Source organism: Caenorhabditis remanei, chromosome III, assembly GCF_010183535.1.
Source record: "Caenorhabditis remanei strain PX506 chromosome III, whole genome shotgun sequence".
Lineage (NCBI taxonomy): Eukaryota > Metazoa > Nematoda > Chromadorea > Rhabditida > Rhabditidae > Caenorhabditis > Caenorhabditis remanei.
In genome coordinates, this window is record NC_071330.1 from 13,789,643 (window position 1) to 13,807,113 (window position 17,471).

The window sequence follows — 17,471 nt, forward strand, 5'->3', positions numbered from 1 at the left end:
AGAGGGAAAAACTCCAAACAATCTTCATTCCAATAATCAAGAAATCATAAACGGTGAGAATTTAGGGCGGAAAAAGTTAAGACACTTGTTAAACGCTGGATTTCTGAAGCAATTCGAGCTACACTCGGCGGCAAGATTCGGCTGGTCCACCGAGAACATTTCGTGGCATAATAGGCATATTCGGGTAAGCACTTCGTTGAGAGCAGGGCGACGATATGCCTGAAATATAAAAAATAAGAGATTTCTCTTAAAAATTGCGAAAAATTCAGTAAAAATTGATGAAAAACTGTCAAAAATAAATTGTCATTGATTTTTCTCGATTTTCAGAGTAAAAACAATGAAAATGAGTAATTTTCCGCTCAAAAATCCTCCTGAAACCTCAAAATAACTCCCGGAAACCTTTAAAACTCAAAAATTATCAATAGAGCGCGATTTTCCCGCCAAAGTGCAGTAGAGCGCACTTACCTTACAATTCCTTGATTGGTGATCGGGTCGGCACAGTGAAAACCCGATAAGGGCGATGATAACGAGGGAGAATACTGAAAATTCAAAAAAATTTAGAAAAATTTTAATTTCAAAAATCCCAAAAATTCAGAGAACGATTAGCAACACTATACCAGTGTGTGTAATATGATACCGGAAACTGAACTCTACTCTTGTCCGAGAGGACTACACGAGGAGAACTCGGAAATTTGAGAATTTGTGTCAAAATGTTTCGAAAAATATGAAAATCTCTATCGTAACGCTCAAAAATTCCAAAAAATGCGAATTTTCAGCCCGAAAATACTCGAAAACAGTGCTGGCCGAACTTTTTGTGTTTCTCGGCCACGAAACGTTTTTTTATAATTGCTTTTGGCCTAGAAACCCAAATTGAAAAAGTTCGGTCATCACTGTTTTGGAGCATTTTCCGGCTGAAAATTCGCGTTTTTTCGAGATTTTTTTCGAGGAATTGGAGTATTATCATAGGAATGTCCATATTTTTCTGCACATTTTGAATCATATTCTCAATTTCCAGAAAAATGGGCCGTAATCTATCTTAAGCTCGATGTTTAGCAGCCCCCTGGGAAAATGCAGTTTCAATTTGCAATTCGATATTTTGAAGGGGAGGTTAGTGAATATGGGAATATATTTTCTTTACGTCCCGGAAAAGGAAAACTGCATATCTAGGGAATCAAATTGAAATTTAAATACAGTACCGCTCAAAAGGTTATCAACTTTGTACTTTTTCCGTGGAAAATGACAAAAATTGACAGGGTATTTCGGTGTCAACCGATTGTCCAACAAATTTTATTTTGTATGGGTTGGATAGAGAAAAAAGAGGACATCATTTTTGTAGTTGACCACTTTTTTTGTATGGATACTATCTTGGTAGTTACAGGGTGTCAAAGTAATTCACGGACTAATTTCATTGGCACCTGCAACTTTTATGGGTAGTATCCCCACAAAAAATGGTCAACTACAAAAATGATGTGCTATTTTTGCTCTGTCTAACAAGGGAAGTCTTTGGAGACGCCACTTTCAAACGACCTAGAAATTTGGTTATAGGTATTTTCGACTACGGGGAGTCCATTTCTGCTATCAAAACCGGCTAAATGTTTATGAGAGCCGAGTTATGATCTCAAACTTTTCATATGGATTAGCTTTTCCACATGAAATTCCAAATCGACAAGTAGTATACGCAAGATATTCTCATTTTTGCAGCGAACAAGCACAGGTAAACCGCTGGGGAACATAAATTGAACCGCGCGGTGCCGTATATACGGCCGGTTTGGAATTACATGGAAAAAAGCTAAACCATTTAAAAAGTTTGAGAGCTCACAACTCGGCTCACAGACGCATTTAGCAGATTTTGACTACAGAAATAGACTCCCCATAGTCGAATATACCTATAACCAAATTCATAGGACGTTTGAATGTGACGTCTCCAATGACTTCCCTTGTAACCCATTCAAAATTGAGTTTATCGGACAATCAGGTGACACCGAAATACAATGTCAAAGTTGGCCATTTTTCACTGAAAACAGTCAAAGTTGATTACCTGAAAGTTAATCTTACTGAACGGTACTGTACATCATAGAAAAACTTAGAATTTTCCGAACTAGCCGAATTAAAACTGGCACAAATCCGAACCGATTAAAAGGTGATATGTTATATTTAAGCCATTGATGGTTCTGATGAGTACCAGTTCTGGTCCGCGCGGATTCTCAATGTTTCAGGCTGTTCTGCTTCGGTGTCTTACCGAATTTTCTAAAAATGGATAGGACTTACTATTTTTATAAGAAAGCGCAGTATTTTCTAAAAATTTAAATTTTAAAACCAAATTCAATTTCATCGAAAAAGCCACTGCTAAGCATTCCTCTAAAATTTGTCTTGTTGTGACTACCGTACTTTTAGAATAGTTATTATAGGTAAAGTACGGTAGAGAGCCGCTGTAAATTGAAATTCCGCAACGAGTCCCACACCTCCCGATTTTCAAATTTTTAAATTTTAGCACTGTTAAGTGTAACAATGATAACTTTTACACCAACTACCCATATAAATAAACTCACAAATTCTTCTGCAACAAGCCATATTTCTAGAGGCGGGTGGGGGGATACCAAAATGAGGCGTCCGAAATTAGTAAGGGCTCCTGGTATCTTTTCGTCCAATATATATCTCTTTCTATTCTAAGTGTCCCCCCCCTTTTCGGTGTCATCCGAGACGATTCGACGTAATTTCCCGTCGCAAGACGCGCGACGATTTGTTCTTCTTCAGTTTTTGTGTCTTTTTGCACGATTTGGTCCCAAATTTTTTGGAAGGAGGCGGAGAAGGGGGACGGATTTTTGAGAGACTAATAGAACAAGATGTTACACTTTGCAAAATCTTACATTTTTAACAGGAAATCCATCAAAAATAAGTAGAAAAGTATCAATTTCCACTACATGATGATGGTCCATTCAAAATTTCGTCAGTGTATAGTTTGAATGAGATTTCGGGCGTCACGGAGTATCTTGATGACGCTCCGTGGGAAAATGAAAATGCTAAAATTGGACAAAACACAATGACCTATATAAGGAAGACAACAAGGCATCGAACTGGGGGGTGTGAGAGAGGGGTCAAAAGTGTAAAGGTTCAACTAACATGTCAGAAAACCAAAAATATCGTCTATTTTTCACGGATTTTTTGGTGAAAATCCAAAAATTTTGGTATTATTGATTGCTCTGTCTGTGCGTCTAGGTGTCAAGTGGGTAGGACTGTGGAATATGAGAGAGTTTGTTATATCTGTCTGTCTGTCCGGACATCTGTGAGTCCAGATGTCTGTCTGTCTATGCAGATGTCCGGATTCCCACACTTGCAAACCGGGCCGAAACGGGCCGGCTCGTAACTCGCTTCAAACTCAATATTATGAGCTGAAAAATATACCAAAATGTAGATCTCGACGAGTTCTATCTCCATGACTTACTACGGGTCGGAGCTATTCGTTAATGTGCCGCGTGCCGGGCTAGAAAGGCTTTTTTGGCCATTTTCGTGTTTTTTGGCACTTTTTCCCGGCCTGCGTCATATTAACGAATTGCCATCCGGCCTGTAGTGGGTCACGGAGATAGAACTCGTCGAGATCTACATTTTGGTATATTTTTCAGCTCATAATATTGAGTTTGAAGCGAGTTACGCGAAGTATGGTCTTCCCGGACATCGGTGAGTCCAGATGTCCACTCTAAGCGGCAACTTAGGTCCGGATGTCTGTCTGTCTATCCAGATGTCCGGATTCCTGTCGGTGTGTTCAGTTACCCTTTTTTTTGGTTCCAGGTTATAGGGGATATTTTCCGTCAGTCTGTCTGTTCGGATGTCCGGATGTCTGCAAACTCAATTTCCATCCATCCAGATGTCCGGAGTACTGTGACTTGGAAGCCATAGTTTTCGTGGTGGGACCCAACATTATACTCATTAAAAAGGTCTCGACGCGCTGATTCCAAAACTATAGGGTTCACGTTGATACCTGCAAAACTAACAGATTTATACAAACTTTTGTTCTCAGCGTTTTTTTTTAGTTTTGAAATATTGTAACTTTTCTCGATACCTTCTCTGGTTCCCACTTTCATATATTTACAGATTCTTCGAGTCCTTCCGTTTTTGAGGCGTCGTCAATCCAATTATAGATTTTCAGATTTTCAGGTTGTTCTACCCAGTAGTGTCTTGTCTTGGTCTATTATAGTGTCCCCATAAGATAAGACTACACACGGATAGTTTCTGATTCTTGAGAAGTGGTGATTACTCAAAGAATCAGTCAGACTACTGAGTCACTCTCAAATTGCTCATTATAGCAAATGCCATGCACTTTTGTCAAAATCTAACATTTCGAAATGTTATGTACGTGACACATTAATCCCAAGTGTATGTATCTCGACATTTGAATTCCAAATGATCAGATGATTGTCAAGCATATTTTGTATCCGGGTAGATATCACAAGATTGGACTTAGAATGTGGGTGTGTGACTTTCCTAGAAGAATTTCGTATGATCAGAACAATGGTGCTTTGGGACATGATAATGGAAAGACTAGGTAGTGGGGTACTGTAAAATAGTTACAGTAGTCTGTGACGGGGATACAGTAACCTAGGATCAGTATTCTTAATGCTGTAGTATTTTAAACAGTTGCCAACCTGATTTTTTAGTACAAATACACAGAGAAATAGGAAAATGAAGGAAGTTGAGTTTTGTTACTACAGTAACCCGAGTTAAAGGAGCATACCGTAGTCCGTATGAAAGGATCTCGATATACGTGACAAATCCTATGCCACGACTGTGTTTTTATACCGAATAGGAATTCTGGTCAGTGTAAGATGGTCAGTGTAGTTTGTCACTGTAATCGGTTGTGTGGCCGAATTGATGGATCCTAGGCGAGCGACTGTCTTTTTATACCCGAAATCAATTTTGACCGAAAATAGGAATTTTAAAGGAGGAAAATGACTGAAAATTCCGGTTTCCAAAAAGAAAATTTATATTTACACTCATTAAAGACTGAAACTTTCGGGTTCAAATGTCAAATTTAGATTGAACTTTTAGGAAATGACGGGAATTTTCAATTGTTCAGTGTAAATCTGCAATTTCCAGCCAAATTTTATGTAGAAAATAGTAAAACATTTTCAGTTAGAGCATTATTTTTCAGATTAAAACCCATTTTTACCGTTTTTAGGAGCTTTTTACAACAAAATAAGGTCAACATTATCCTTCCGTTTTCCGTTTTATTCTTTTTTGAGAATCGCTAAATGTTTTTTTTTCTTGCATAATTCAAAATTGAATACCCTTGAGTAATTAGCCAAGTCCTTATTTGCTTTTAGATTTTTCAGACAATTTTCAGACAAAAACAACAGTTTTCTACCTATGGCAAATATCAGAGGATTTTGAGGAAATACAGTAACCTAGAATTGGTATTCTGAAGGAGCGGTGAATAAGGCAATGCTGAAATGTCGAAATTCGAAATCAGCGAATTCCGTAAAGTTCCAGTAACTTTTGATCAAGTGGTTTCAGGAGATTTTGGATTTTGAAATGCTTCTGATAACGTGGGATTGGGATCAAATGATGAAAGGTGATACAGTTAAAGATCCAGATTTATTTTTAAACAACGTCACTGAAATTTCATCATTTCCATATTTCCAGATGAAATCATCTGACAGCATAGATTACACCCATAATCAACCAGACATTTCTAGTTTCTCAGAATGATCCCTTATTCCATAATTATATGTCAAATGATCACCAAGATTTTCATGTTTTGTAGCCACCGACCCTTTAGATTCCAAGAAATCATGTTTCCCACCAGTTGTTTTCCCACGTGATTTGGTCTCTTGATTTCATTCCATATATTCCAGAAAAAATGTCGTATGACACTGAGAAATTGCGAAATTGCGAAATTGATTAAAAGTGCAAAAAGGAAGATTGCACTTTTTTCTTGAAGGGCACGGGTATAAAAGGGGGAAAGTAGTGGAGGGGGGACTCAGTTTTCCTTCTTTAGGATTTTTCTTTAAAATAATAGAATTTCTAGACGTCAATATATTGGAAAGGCTATTGCATTCCCTCAATTCTCGAATTCTTGCGGAATATTTCAAAAGAACCTGTAAAAGAATGTTTCTTCTTGGTCTGTAACTGTTCTACAGTACCCCCACTAACCACTTCCAGTCATTCAATAGTTCTGATCTTACGAATGTCACCGAGGGAAATCACACACCCACTCTGAGTCCAGTTCTGTGATCTCCCAAATATAGCAAGTCGTGGTTTGTGTCTCTCTGTCTGAAAATTCTGAAAGTGGACGATTGTAGAATTATATGAATCCAAATGTTGCATTCTAAAGTGTACCAGTTGAGCGGAAGGCGGAAGAATTTTCGATTTTAACCTTATTTTGTTGTAAAAAGCTCCTAAACCTGGTAAAAATGGGTTTTAATCTGAAAAATGATGCTTTAACTGAAAATGTTTGAGTTTTTCTCTATTTTCTACATAAAATTCGGCTGAAAATTGCAGATTTCCCGTCATTTCCTAAAATTTCAATCCAAGTTTGACATTTGAACCCGAAAGTTTCAGTCTTTAATGAGTGTAAATATAAATTTTCCTCTTGGAAACCGGAATTTTTAGTCATTTTCCTCCTTTAAAATTGCTATTTTCGGTCAAAATTGATTTCGGGTATAAAAAGACAGTCGCTCGCCTAGGATCCATCAATTCGGCCACACAACCGATTACAGTGACAAACTACACTGACCATCTTACACTGACCAAAATTCCTATTCGGTTTTAAAAGACAGTCGTGGCAGGATCTTTCACGTGTATCGAGATCCTTTTCATACGGACTACGGTATGCTCCTTTAACTCGGGTTACTGTAGTATCATCAAAACCCAACTTCCTTCATTTTCCTATTTCTCTGAGTATTAACACACTGATACTAGAAAATCAGGTTGGCAACTGTCTAAAATACTACAACATTAAGAATACTGAGCCTAGGTTACGGTATCCCCTGTGTCAGGCCATTGAAACTATTCTACAGTACCCCACTACCCTAGTCCTTCCATTATCATGTCCATTGTTCTGATCATACGAAATTTTTCTAGGAAAGTCACACACCCACGCTGAGTCCACTTTTGTGATCTACCCGGATACAAAATATGCTTGACAATCATCTGATCATTTGAATTCAAATGTCGAGATACATACACTTGGGATTAATGTGTCACGTACATAACATTTCGAAATGTTAGATTTTGAAAAAGTGCATGGCATTTGCTTTATAATGAGTGTGTACTTTTTTTGGTATTTTGGTGCGCGCTGACAACATTTCACTTTCAAGTTCCTTGATAGCGATGATGATAGCAATAAAAAATGTGATCTACCAAAACAAAAATGTGTGGTTTGTGTCTGTTTTTGAGCAATTAGTAGGTAGTGATTCAGTAATCTGACTCGAGAATCAGAAGCTTCTAGAAAAGTAGTTTGAATGTAGTCTGATCCCATGTGAGCACTAGGATAGATCTGAAAATCTGAAAACCCGGAACTGGATAGACGAGAGGACTCTGAAAATGGGAACCACGGGCTGTTAACAATGTTTTTATTCGAAGGTAATCGAGATAAAAAACGGGAAAGTCGTATGCGAGCAATCATAAATGGAAAAGATAGGAAAGAAAGGGAAAGATAAGTCCGTGAAGTGTCATACTTCAATCTCAAAGCGTCCAAAGTAACAATAAATTCAATATGAGGATAACAGGGAACCAATCAAAAATTTGGGCAACATTCGTTTCGAATGAATTCCGGGGAGCACGAGTGGCGGCAACATTGATCGGCGATGTCGGACGGTGAAAGATCTGAAATTAGGGGTAATTAGGGATAATTAGGGAGTAACTTAGAAGTACAAAGTCTATTATTAGTCTATTAACGGTTCTGTAACTTACGTTGACACTCGACTCCACATATTGATCGAACGAAGGCCACCATTCTTCGGCCACAGTGACGAGTTGCGGCGCCGTTGGCGGCTCCACGAGAAGATCCGGATCCGGAGAGAACCTTCTGGAGCATTGTGTCATCGAGCTCCTTCTCGACTTCCTCGACGAGATGATCCATATCATCGATTCCATGGGTGGAGGCGCAGAGAACTGCAAGGGCGCAGAGGAGCAGAGTGGTGCTCCGCAACATCGTGAAAAAAGTGAGAAAACTTGCATTTTTTGGGCTTTTATAGTGGCGGGGAGGGGGTGGAGCCTCCTGGAGCACTTTTAGGGCGGAGTTTTGTTTCAGAAAGAGGGGACGAGAAGGGTGAGGGGGGAAAAGAAAAGTCGAGAAGTTGTGAAAGGTAGAGAGAGAGAGAGAAGAGGTGCAGAGAAATAAGAGAAGGATGGAAGTTGGAATGTGGCTACAGTAACCATAATTAAAGGAGCATACCGTAGTCCCCGGGATAACGTGGAGAACAGCGAGGAAAGTTTGAAAGTTCTCAAGAATATAGGAATTTTGGTCAGTGTAGTAATTTGGTCAGTGTAAAATGGTCAGTGTAGTTTGTCACTGTAATCGATTGGTCAACGTAAATGGCCGAATTGATGGATCCAAAGCGAGCGACTTTCTTTTTATACCCGAATTCAATTTTGACCGAAAATAGCATTTTTAAAGGGGGAAAATGACTAAAAATTCCGGTTTCCAAGAGGAAAATTTATATTTACACTCATTAAAGACTGAAACTTTCGGGTTCAAATGTCAAACTTAGATTGAAATTTTACGAAATGACGGGAAATCTGCAATTTTCAGCCAAATCTTATGTAGAAAATAGTGAAAAACTCAAACATTTTCAGTTAAAGCATTATTTTTCAGATTTTTTCCAGATTAAAACAATTTTCCGATTGTGAAGAACATGTTCAAAAGTTCTCAAAATAGAACCGACCGATTAGACGGATCCTATGCCACGATTGTCTTCTTATGCCAAATTCAGAGAATTTTGGAATTTTGGTCACTGTAGTAATTTGGTCAGTGTAAAATGATTAGTGTAGTTTGTCACTGTAATCGGTTGTGTGGCCGAATTGACGGATCCTAGGCCAGCTACAGTATGAGATGTTTTTGTAAAAGAGAGTGTACAGTAACCCGGGTTGGGAACATTCGTAAACGTTCGAAAAATATATGACACGACAATTCGAAGTTTGACGGCTCATAACTCGGGTCACATAGGGATTTAGGAGAATTTGATTACAGATTCGGAATCTAAGGACTCGAAACTATCAGTGGCCAAATTCTTGGCCAAAATGACTTGACAGAAATAACCATTTTCAGTCTTCTGATTTCACAATGATGTGTGCGATGTTCGAAAAACAGAAACCCAAAAATTTGAATTGCATTTTAAAAAGTTAGCAGTTGTCATTTTTGTCTATACATGCTTAAGATTCAAATTTCAGATGCAATGTCCATAACTCTATCGTTTTTGTGTTGAAGAAGAAAAACAAGTAATAAAAATAGCGATATGTACCTCAAAACATGAGAAAAGAGTTTCTTTTTTAAAGTTTTTTTTAGAAAATTTCTATCATTTTCAGGTTTCATATACACCATACAAATGACTAAAATATATTGTATACTGTATTCCTTCAACGTCACTGGAAGTTCATCACTTCCGTATTGGATGCTGATATTACTCAGCGCCATACATCAGATGCACAACATATAATTAAGCAGACATTTGTGGTTCTTAGAAAGTTTGATGTTAGAAAAGTTTTCCCCGTGATCTCTTGCTCCGCAATTATAAATTTAGTTTGAAATTTTTGGAGTTGATGCCAACCGGAATCTTGTTTTTCATATTTGTGCACGTCAACCCCTTGGGATGTTATGTTATCATGATTTTAGTTTGGTTGAAAGTTATTTTGGAGGATTGGGTTACTCTGTTCATACAAATGACGAATTGGGTAATGTGAAGATTGAATACAACTAAACTCCTTTGTATAAAAATGAGATTCAACAGGGGAAAACCTTCTTAAAGCCAGGAGAACAGTGAAATGGGTTATAGAAGAAGATATAAAAACCGAAGAAATGGAAGTTGATTTTGAGGGGGAAAACTGAGAAAAACTAGGCTAAAACTAAGAAAATTTCCTCTTTTATACACGGCTAGAGAAACAGAATTCTTAAGAAACAAGAGTGCAAATGTATGGGTGTGTTCTCATATCTCTTTTGCACTCTTCGATAGCAGATTAGCGTAAGACGGATTAAAAATTCTCACATTTCTATGGCAAGGCGACTTCTTATCGATTTTTCAGTAGAAACAACTACAATGTTGACCAAGAAGGCACAATCGTGAGATTTTATCCATAATTTAAATAATGTATTAAGGCTGGCCAGGAATGTGCCAGCAATTGGTGCACTTGCCTTTTTCTGAAGTTGGCACGATATCAGAGCTGTACGGAGGTAAAGACGAAAGTGAAATTATTTTGGACAGTGTGCAACTGGTGAAGACCTGAAAAGGCAGCTGAATGTGACACACGGAAATTGCAAGTGAAGACATTTACAGGTCCACTGATATATAGAGAAAATAGGATTTTTCCGCTCGAAACGTAGTTTTATTATGGATCTACCCACGACGAAAACTTGTACCATTTAATGCAATTTAATTCTATTCACGAATGCAATTTAATGCATTTTTTGCATTTTTGTGCCATAAAAATGCATTATTTTGCGTTCGTGGGTAGGCAAGTTTTCTTCGTGGGTAGGTCCATTATTGTGTTAACAACTAATTAACTTTGTCTAGTTACCGTCTCTTCCGTGAACATGTAGAGGTGCCGGATCTATTAAATATGGGAGTGGAGATTGTCTATGTCTTGGAAGCTTCTTTGACTCTTACAATCCTCATTTTATTGAATGCATACTCTCTCTTTATCTCTAGATTGATTTCTTAATCCATGTTGGATATGAAGATCTTCAGATTATCAGGAAATCAAGGAACGTTTGAAAAAATCTAAGAAACTTATGTATCTTGAAATCCTTCATTCCTAAGTCCGTTTTGCGTTATTTTTTGTAGGGATGATTCTATTCCTATCATTAGTACTTAATCGGGACACCAATGTTGGCAGAATGTTTATGAGCGTTTTTGTTTCATAAAGAAGAGACTCATTCCGGGGCAAAGGATATAACAAAAACTAAAAAAAGTCTCAAAATCTTATTCAACTCCTTTTTTCCAGCTTATATCGATGTCTATCTCCAAACCCATGAAACCCTGTATTCCTTCAACGTCACTGAAATTTCATAGCTTCCGTGTCTTGTGCTAACGATTGCCCTTGATTCGCTGCATACAAGGAAACGGAATGAACGGGAAACTTCGCTCTACTCTTGTTCAACACTCTCTTGCTCTTTTGGACATTCAACTGCTGGAAGCTCCACCAATGCTCTGGCTCCCGTAGAACTCAAGACACCTTAAGTATCTTCCTGGCCCTTTATTAACACTATTGAATAAACCTGTCTAACCTTTCCTCTATTGTTATTCTCGCATTCTAAGTCTGACGGAGTTCACCTTCCCTCTAAAGTCAGCACAGATATTACTTAGCACCATACATCCGATGCATTACCTTCCTCCGTGATCTTTTGCTCCGCAATTATATGAAATTTTTGGAGTTGATGTCAAACGGAATCTTGTTATTCACATTTGTGCACGTCAAACTCTTGGGATATTATGTTATCATGATTATAGTTTGGTTGAAAGGTATTTTGGAGAAGGATTGGGTTACTCGAATCATACAAATGACGTTGGGTAATGTGAAGATTGAATACAACTAAACTCATTTTGTATAAAAATAAAATCTAACAGGGGAAACCTACTTTTAAGACAGGAGAATAGTGAAATAGGTGATATAAAGAGCTGTAAATAGAAATAGCCCACAAAAAGGTGATTTTGAGGAGGAAAACCTACGAGAACTGAGCCAAACCCCGAAGATTTCCTCTTTTATACACTGCTAGAGCAACTGAATTCTTATGAAACAAAAGTGCAAATGTCTGGGCGTGTTCTCATATCTCTCTTGCACTCTTTGATTGGAGATTAATTCAAATCGGATTAAAAATTCTCACATTTCTATGGCAAGGCAACATCTTATCGATTCGGTAGAAACAAAGAACAATGTTGGCCAGGACGGCTCTCCCTCATGATTTTTGAAAAATGAAAATTGTTTTTTCGAATCTCAGCAAAGTTTCGATTGCTCGTTGAATGTTGCATTCTGCTGACGTTAGTGAAAAGTTCTCACGATTTGATCAATGTTTCCCAATACCAACATTTTAACAAAACAGGAGCATGACAACGTGATATTCGAAAATGAGATTCCACATTTTTTGTAGGGATGATCCTGTCATTAGTCCTAAACCAGGGCACCGATGTTGGCAATTCTTTGACGATTTGTTTCATAAAGAAGAGACTCCTTCCGGGGCAGAAGATATAACAAAAACTAAAAAAACGTCTCAAAATCTTATTCAACTCCATTTTTCTTTTTTTTTCCAGTTCCAAACCCATGAAACCCTGTATTCCTTCAACGTCACCGGAGCTTCATCACTTCCGTGTCTTGTGCTGATATTACTTAGTTCCATACATCAGATGCATAACCTTCCTCCGTGATCTTTTGCTTCGCAATTATACATTTTGTTTGAAATTTTTGGAGTTGATATCAACCGGAATCTTTTTGTTTTTCACATTTGTGTCAAACCCTTGGGATGTTATGTTATCATGAGTTTAGTTCGGTTGAAAGTTATTTTGGAGGAATTGGGTTACTCTGTTCATACAAATGACGAATTGGGCAATGTGAAGATTGAATACACACAAACTCATTTGTATAAAAAGGAGATTTAACAGGGGAAAACCTTCTTAAAGCCAGGAGAACAGTGAAACGGGTTATAGAAGAAGATATGAAAACCGAAGAAATGGAACTTGATTTTGAGAGGGAAAACTGTAAAATACCCTAAAGATTTCTTTTTTTATACACGACAAGAGAAACAGAATTCTTAAAAAACAAGAGTGCAAATGTATGGGCGTGTTCTCATATCTCTCTTGCACTCTTTGATTGGAGATTAGCGTAAGACGGATTAAGAATTCTCACATTTCTATGGCAAGGCGACTTCTCATCGATTTTCCCGTTGAAACAACAAGAATGCTGACCAGGAAGGTGCCAACGACACACTTGTCATTTGACGGACCAGCCCGTGACAAGTATGGCCAACAATTCGGGGTCCAAAACCAGATAAGATCAAGACGGTTTAAAATTGATCAATTAATGTTTACCTCTAAAACTATGTTGGATAAACTATCGAAAATGCCGACATTTTTTGGAAACATGATTAAGGAGGATCATGACAATTTGATATTTCTGAAATTGGGTTTTGTGAGCTTTCTTGAGAGAATGAATCACTCAGTTTGAAAGAATTAGCTACGATGAGGTTGGATTATAATTTGGAATGAAATTGAATGACTGGGGGGAATCAAAAAATAGAATGCAAGACAATTTGTTTCTGAAGGTACGTACTAAAAATGTATTCTAAAAAAGGTGTCAAGTATAAAGAAGGAAAAATTGAATTCAGTAGAAGACAACAAAATGTTGAAGACACTATTCCAGGGGAAACCGAATAAGGCTTTCAAATTTACAATACAGATAAGGACGTTGATTTGTGAATTAAAAAATGTTCAGATGTATGACCATGCAGACTTTTCCTAACTTTTCCTATGTTTTTTCTCGGTTCTGATTAGAAGCAGCGTGTTTGGTCACTTCTAGATCAGCAAATAGAACGCCCAAAAAAGTTTTTTCGTTTAATTTTAATGAGTTTCTGAAACCACAAAATTTCTCTCGGAGGAAGTTGAAAAATATAACGGCATGCCGTTATAATACAGTATTTACGGTAATCCAAATAATAGATGACTTTTTAAAAAGTTATTCATATTTTTATTCATATTTTCTCGTTTCATTGGAAAAATCACATGAAAAATAGATGCGCACCTTCTTTTTTTTTTGAAAACTTTTTCAGATTCTCATCACTACTTCTTTTAGGTACTTTTTTTCATAATCAATACTTTTTAAATTTTTTTTACCTGCCTGACAAATGTCGACCCTTTCTTATCCCCCTCTTTCCCAGTGTGTGTGTGAAATTATATGCTTCAAAAGAGAGAATGAGAATCTTATGGCCAAAAGATTTGCTTTCATAATCCTTTTTCGTACTTTCGGAGGTCGAAGAGATTATATTCTTGTGTTTCATTGATTTTTGAAATGTCTGACAACGCGAAAATCTGCTTAATTTGTGGTAGAACTGCCTACGTTCGCCATTACGGCGTGAGTTTTTATTGAGATTTTGAATTTTAAAATAAAAAATTGAAAAAATTGGAAAAAAAAACAATCAATATGGTTGAAAGCGGAATCTGGGGACTAATAGTAAGGGAATATGTTTAAAATGTGAAGAAAGTTATTACGCTTCTTGCAAACGCGCTCTACCGAAACCGAAGAACATTGTGTTCGAAATTGAGAGACTCAGAGAAAAAGAGACTAATGGCGATTTCGGTGGAGCGCAGTTGTAACAACTGACCGCTAATGTAGACATTAGTGGTCAGTGCTCTGGCTGAACTTTTATTCTTTGTGATTCTAGGCCACCAATTTCGTTTTTTTTTGTAGTCTTGTATTGAAATGCATCGTTTCATCAATAGTGATAGGCTGGCAAGATCAATGGCGCTCCACTAAAACTTGGGAAAAAGTTTAGCGCGAAATTCAAGAAATTAACCAAATAGAGAAAGGAAAACGCTAATAATTCGTTTCAGGTCCTCTCCTGCGAGGCATGCAAAATGTTCTTCCGCCGTATAGTTCTAGGAAATAAGAACTACAAATGCACTTTACCCAATAAAGAATTTTGTGAGAAGAATATCCTAAAATGCAAGGGATGCCGATTCGAGAAGTGTAAGCGACTCGGGATGTATCTGGACATAGCGGATATTGGTAGAACGGAGGAGTCAAGGACGAAACAGATGGAAGGGGAAAATAAGGACCTGTTGGAATTATTGGAAAACTTAAAGAAATTAGATACATTGGTAAGGGAAAAGGTTTCTGGTTTTTGAAAAAGATGAACAATTATTTTTACAGAAGACGGCAATAAATCCAGATGAATTTTCTAGTCAATTCCCCACCATGTTATATTTTTTAAATTGCAATATTATTCAAATCCTCGGTGCAGAGGATAAAACGCAAATATTAAAGTACAACAGGCGGAAATTGGGATATTTTATTGGAGTCATGGTGCTTTTAAATAAAACTGAGCCGGATTTGATGATGTACTCCAATGATGGGTGGAATAAAGATTTGGAATTAGTTGGTCATATGGCAAGTATGAAGATTTCGCATGAAGAGTATCTCCTGCTGATTTTGGTATTTTTTTGTAATCCAGGTGAGTGTACATAAATTTTGTTTAAAAACCCCTTTTTTTGAAAAAAGTCGTCAACTACAAAAATTGAAAATTTTTTGAACGCTATAACTCCTTGGGGTGTCTAGCAATCATAAAGTTATCAACTACACAATTGTAGCCCTTAAAATTTTCTACATTTCATCAGTTGAAAACTTTTTGATATCTCTTCACCCTGCCGAGTTACAACCCTTCAAACATTTGAGGAGAGACGCAGACAGTTAGAGCGTCTCGCATCTCTGCACCCTCCTACTCTCTGCCTCCTTATCTTAAAAGGGGCGTAACTCGGTGGGGTGAAGAGATATGGAAAAAGTGAAAATTGGTAAAATGCAGGAAATTTCAAGTGCTACATTTTTGTAATTAACAATTTTTTGCTATTTCCGCTTTTTTTGAAATATAGCGCTTTAAAGTTAGCGTGCTAAAATGCTGAAATTCAGACGGTTTTCGCGCTCTTTCTACTCACCTTCTAAGCGTTATAACTACCTGGGGTGTTTAGCAATCAAAAAATTGTTAATTACAAAATTATAGCCCTTGAAATTTGGTACATTTTTGTAGTTGACAACTTTTTTCGGGTACATTCTATTATAGACCCCCGTAAGATTAGGTTATACACCCCCCTGGGTAAACGTTGGAATACACCCCCACAATGCGTGATTTAGTCATTTGGATGGGGGTGTTTATTGGAATGTTGGGACTATATTATGAACATTCTATTATAGACCCCCACACATTACAATAAAACCCCCCAAATTTCAATCAGATGTGGGGGTATATATTGTAATGTGAGCATCATTTTGATATAGGCCCCCCAATGACTGAGTATCATTGTTGGCAGTCAAATTGAATATTGATTACACTCAAAAATAATTATTTTCTTCCGATTTTTCTTCGTTTTTTTGGGTTTTCTGTGCGTTTTTCAGCAGTTTTTCGCAATTCTTAGGCTTAGGCTAAAATTCCCGTATCATTCTATTACACACCCCTTAAGCTCAGCGCCCTGGAAGTAGTGATTACCTTAAAACAGGACACCCTGGAGCTTGCTCTCGCCCCGCCCATAAGCTTAGCGCCCTGGAAGCTGATTTTCCTTAATTCTTAGGCTTAGGCAGAAATTCAGGAGACATTCTATTAAACACCCCCGGGGGTGGTATACCGACATGTTTTGGGGGTGTTTATTGATACACGTGGGGGGTTATAATAGAAGATTGCCTGGTGTTTTGATATGAACCCCCACTTTCCACTGTGGGGGGTTTTAATAGTTTCATTATAACCCCCCCACACTTTTTGTTCCATTATACAACCCCACAGTTATAACCCCCCCCACTTTTCAGTTGGTGGGGGGTGTATTCCAACATGCGGGGAAGCTATCGGTGTGGGGGGGTATAACCGAATTTTCCCCTTTTTTCCAACCCCGCCCACAAATGAGATAAACGTTTTTGATCGGACTAAACGTTTTTTTTTCTAAAAGCCATACTGAGTGTTCTTGAGCCATAATTCTGTAAAAATGAAAATTTTTTCCAGCTATTCCCGAGATCTCACAATCCGCGATTCAAGTATTATCTTTTTATCAACGGGGCTACTGTAATATGCTGCTTCGCCATTGCCAACAAACCCACGGTCGGAATGGAATAAGTAGATTCACTGATTTGTTGCTGGTTTATGAACGGGTTACTAAGCATTCGAGAAATTGGTTTTAGAACTTTTTGTTATTTTTTTGTTGTTTTTGTTACTGTTAATATTTAGGTAATAAAGGTTTTTTTTTCAAATTTAGTGATTTAGACTTTCTCAAATTATATTTAATTATTTAAATGTGTTTCCAGGTCGTTTTTAAACGTATCCTGAAAGTTTCAACCAAAAAAAAGCATTTGCATTTTAAATCTATTCTAAAATAAGGAAAACCTTCTCGATATTTCTATTCGCTGCTCGCTATTGGTGGAGAAACAAGAGATTAGCAGTACGTTCATGTCGTCATGGAAACTGCTTCCGCGTCGTCGGATTCGAAGAACTACATTTTCACATTTTCTTGGAAGAGACATGGGAAATGTAATGGACCTATTCTGGGGTAGCAAATATAGTTTTTTGCTTATTTTTT

At 37.4% G+C, this 17,471-nt stretch overlaps 2 protein-coding genes across 2 annotated transcripts; one reads left to right on the forward strand and one right to left on the reverse strand.

Annotated features, from left to right (window-relative positions):
* Window positions 1–7,732: 7,732 nt before the first annotated feature.
* Window positions 7,733–8,149, reverse strand: GCK72_011245 (uncharacterized protein; the record flags this gene model as incomplete). The annotated part of the gene is made up of 2 exons (XM_003099518.2): window positions 7,733–7,821; window positions 7,909–8,149. The coding sequence occupies 2 exons, from the start codon at window positions 8,147–8,149 to the stop codon at window positions 7,733–7,735; spliced, it is 330 nt and encodes a 109-aa protein (XP_003099566.2).
* A 6,059-nt stretch (window positions 8,150–14,208) lies between these two features.
* Window positions 14,209–17,011, forward strand: GCK72_011246 (uncharacterized protein; the record flags this gene model as incomplete). Its single annotated transcript, XM_053728313.1, has 4 exons — window positions 14,209–14,271; window positions 14,751–15,017; window positions 15,070–15,351; window positions 16,901–17,011. 4 exons carry the CDS (start codon window positions 14,209–14,211, stop codon window positions 17,009–17,011), a joined length of 723 nt encoding a protein of 240 aa, XP_053587890.1.
* Window positions 17,012–17,471: the final 460 nt, after the last annotated feature.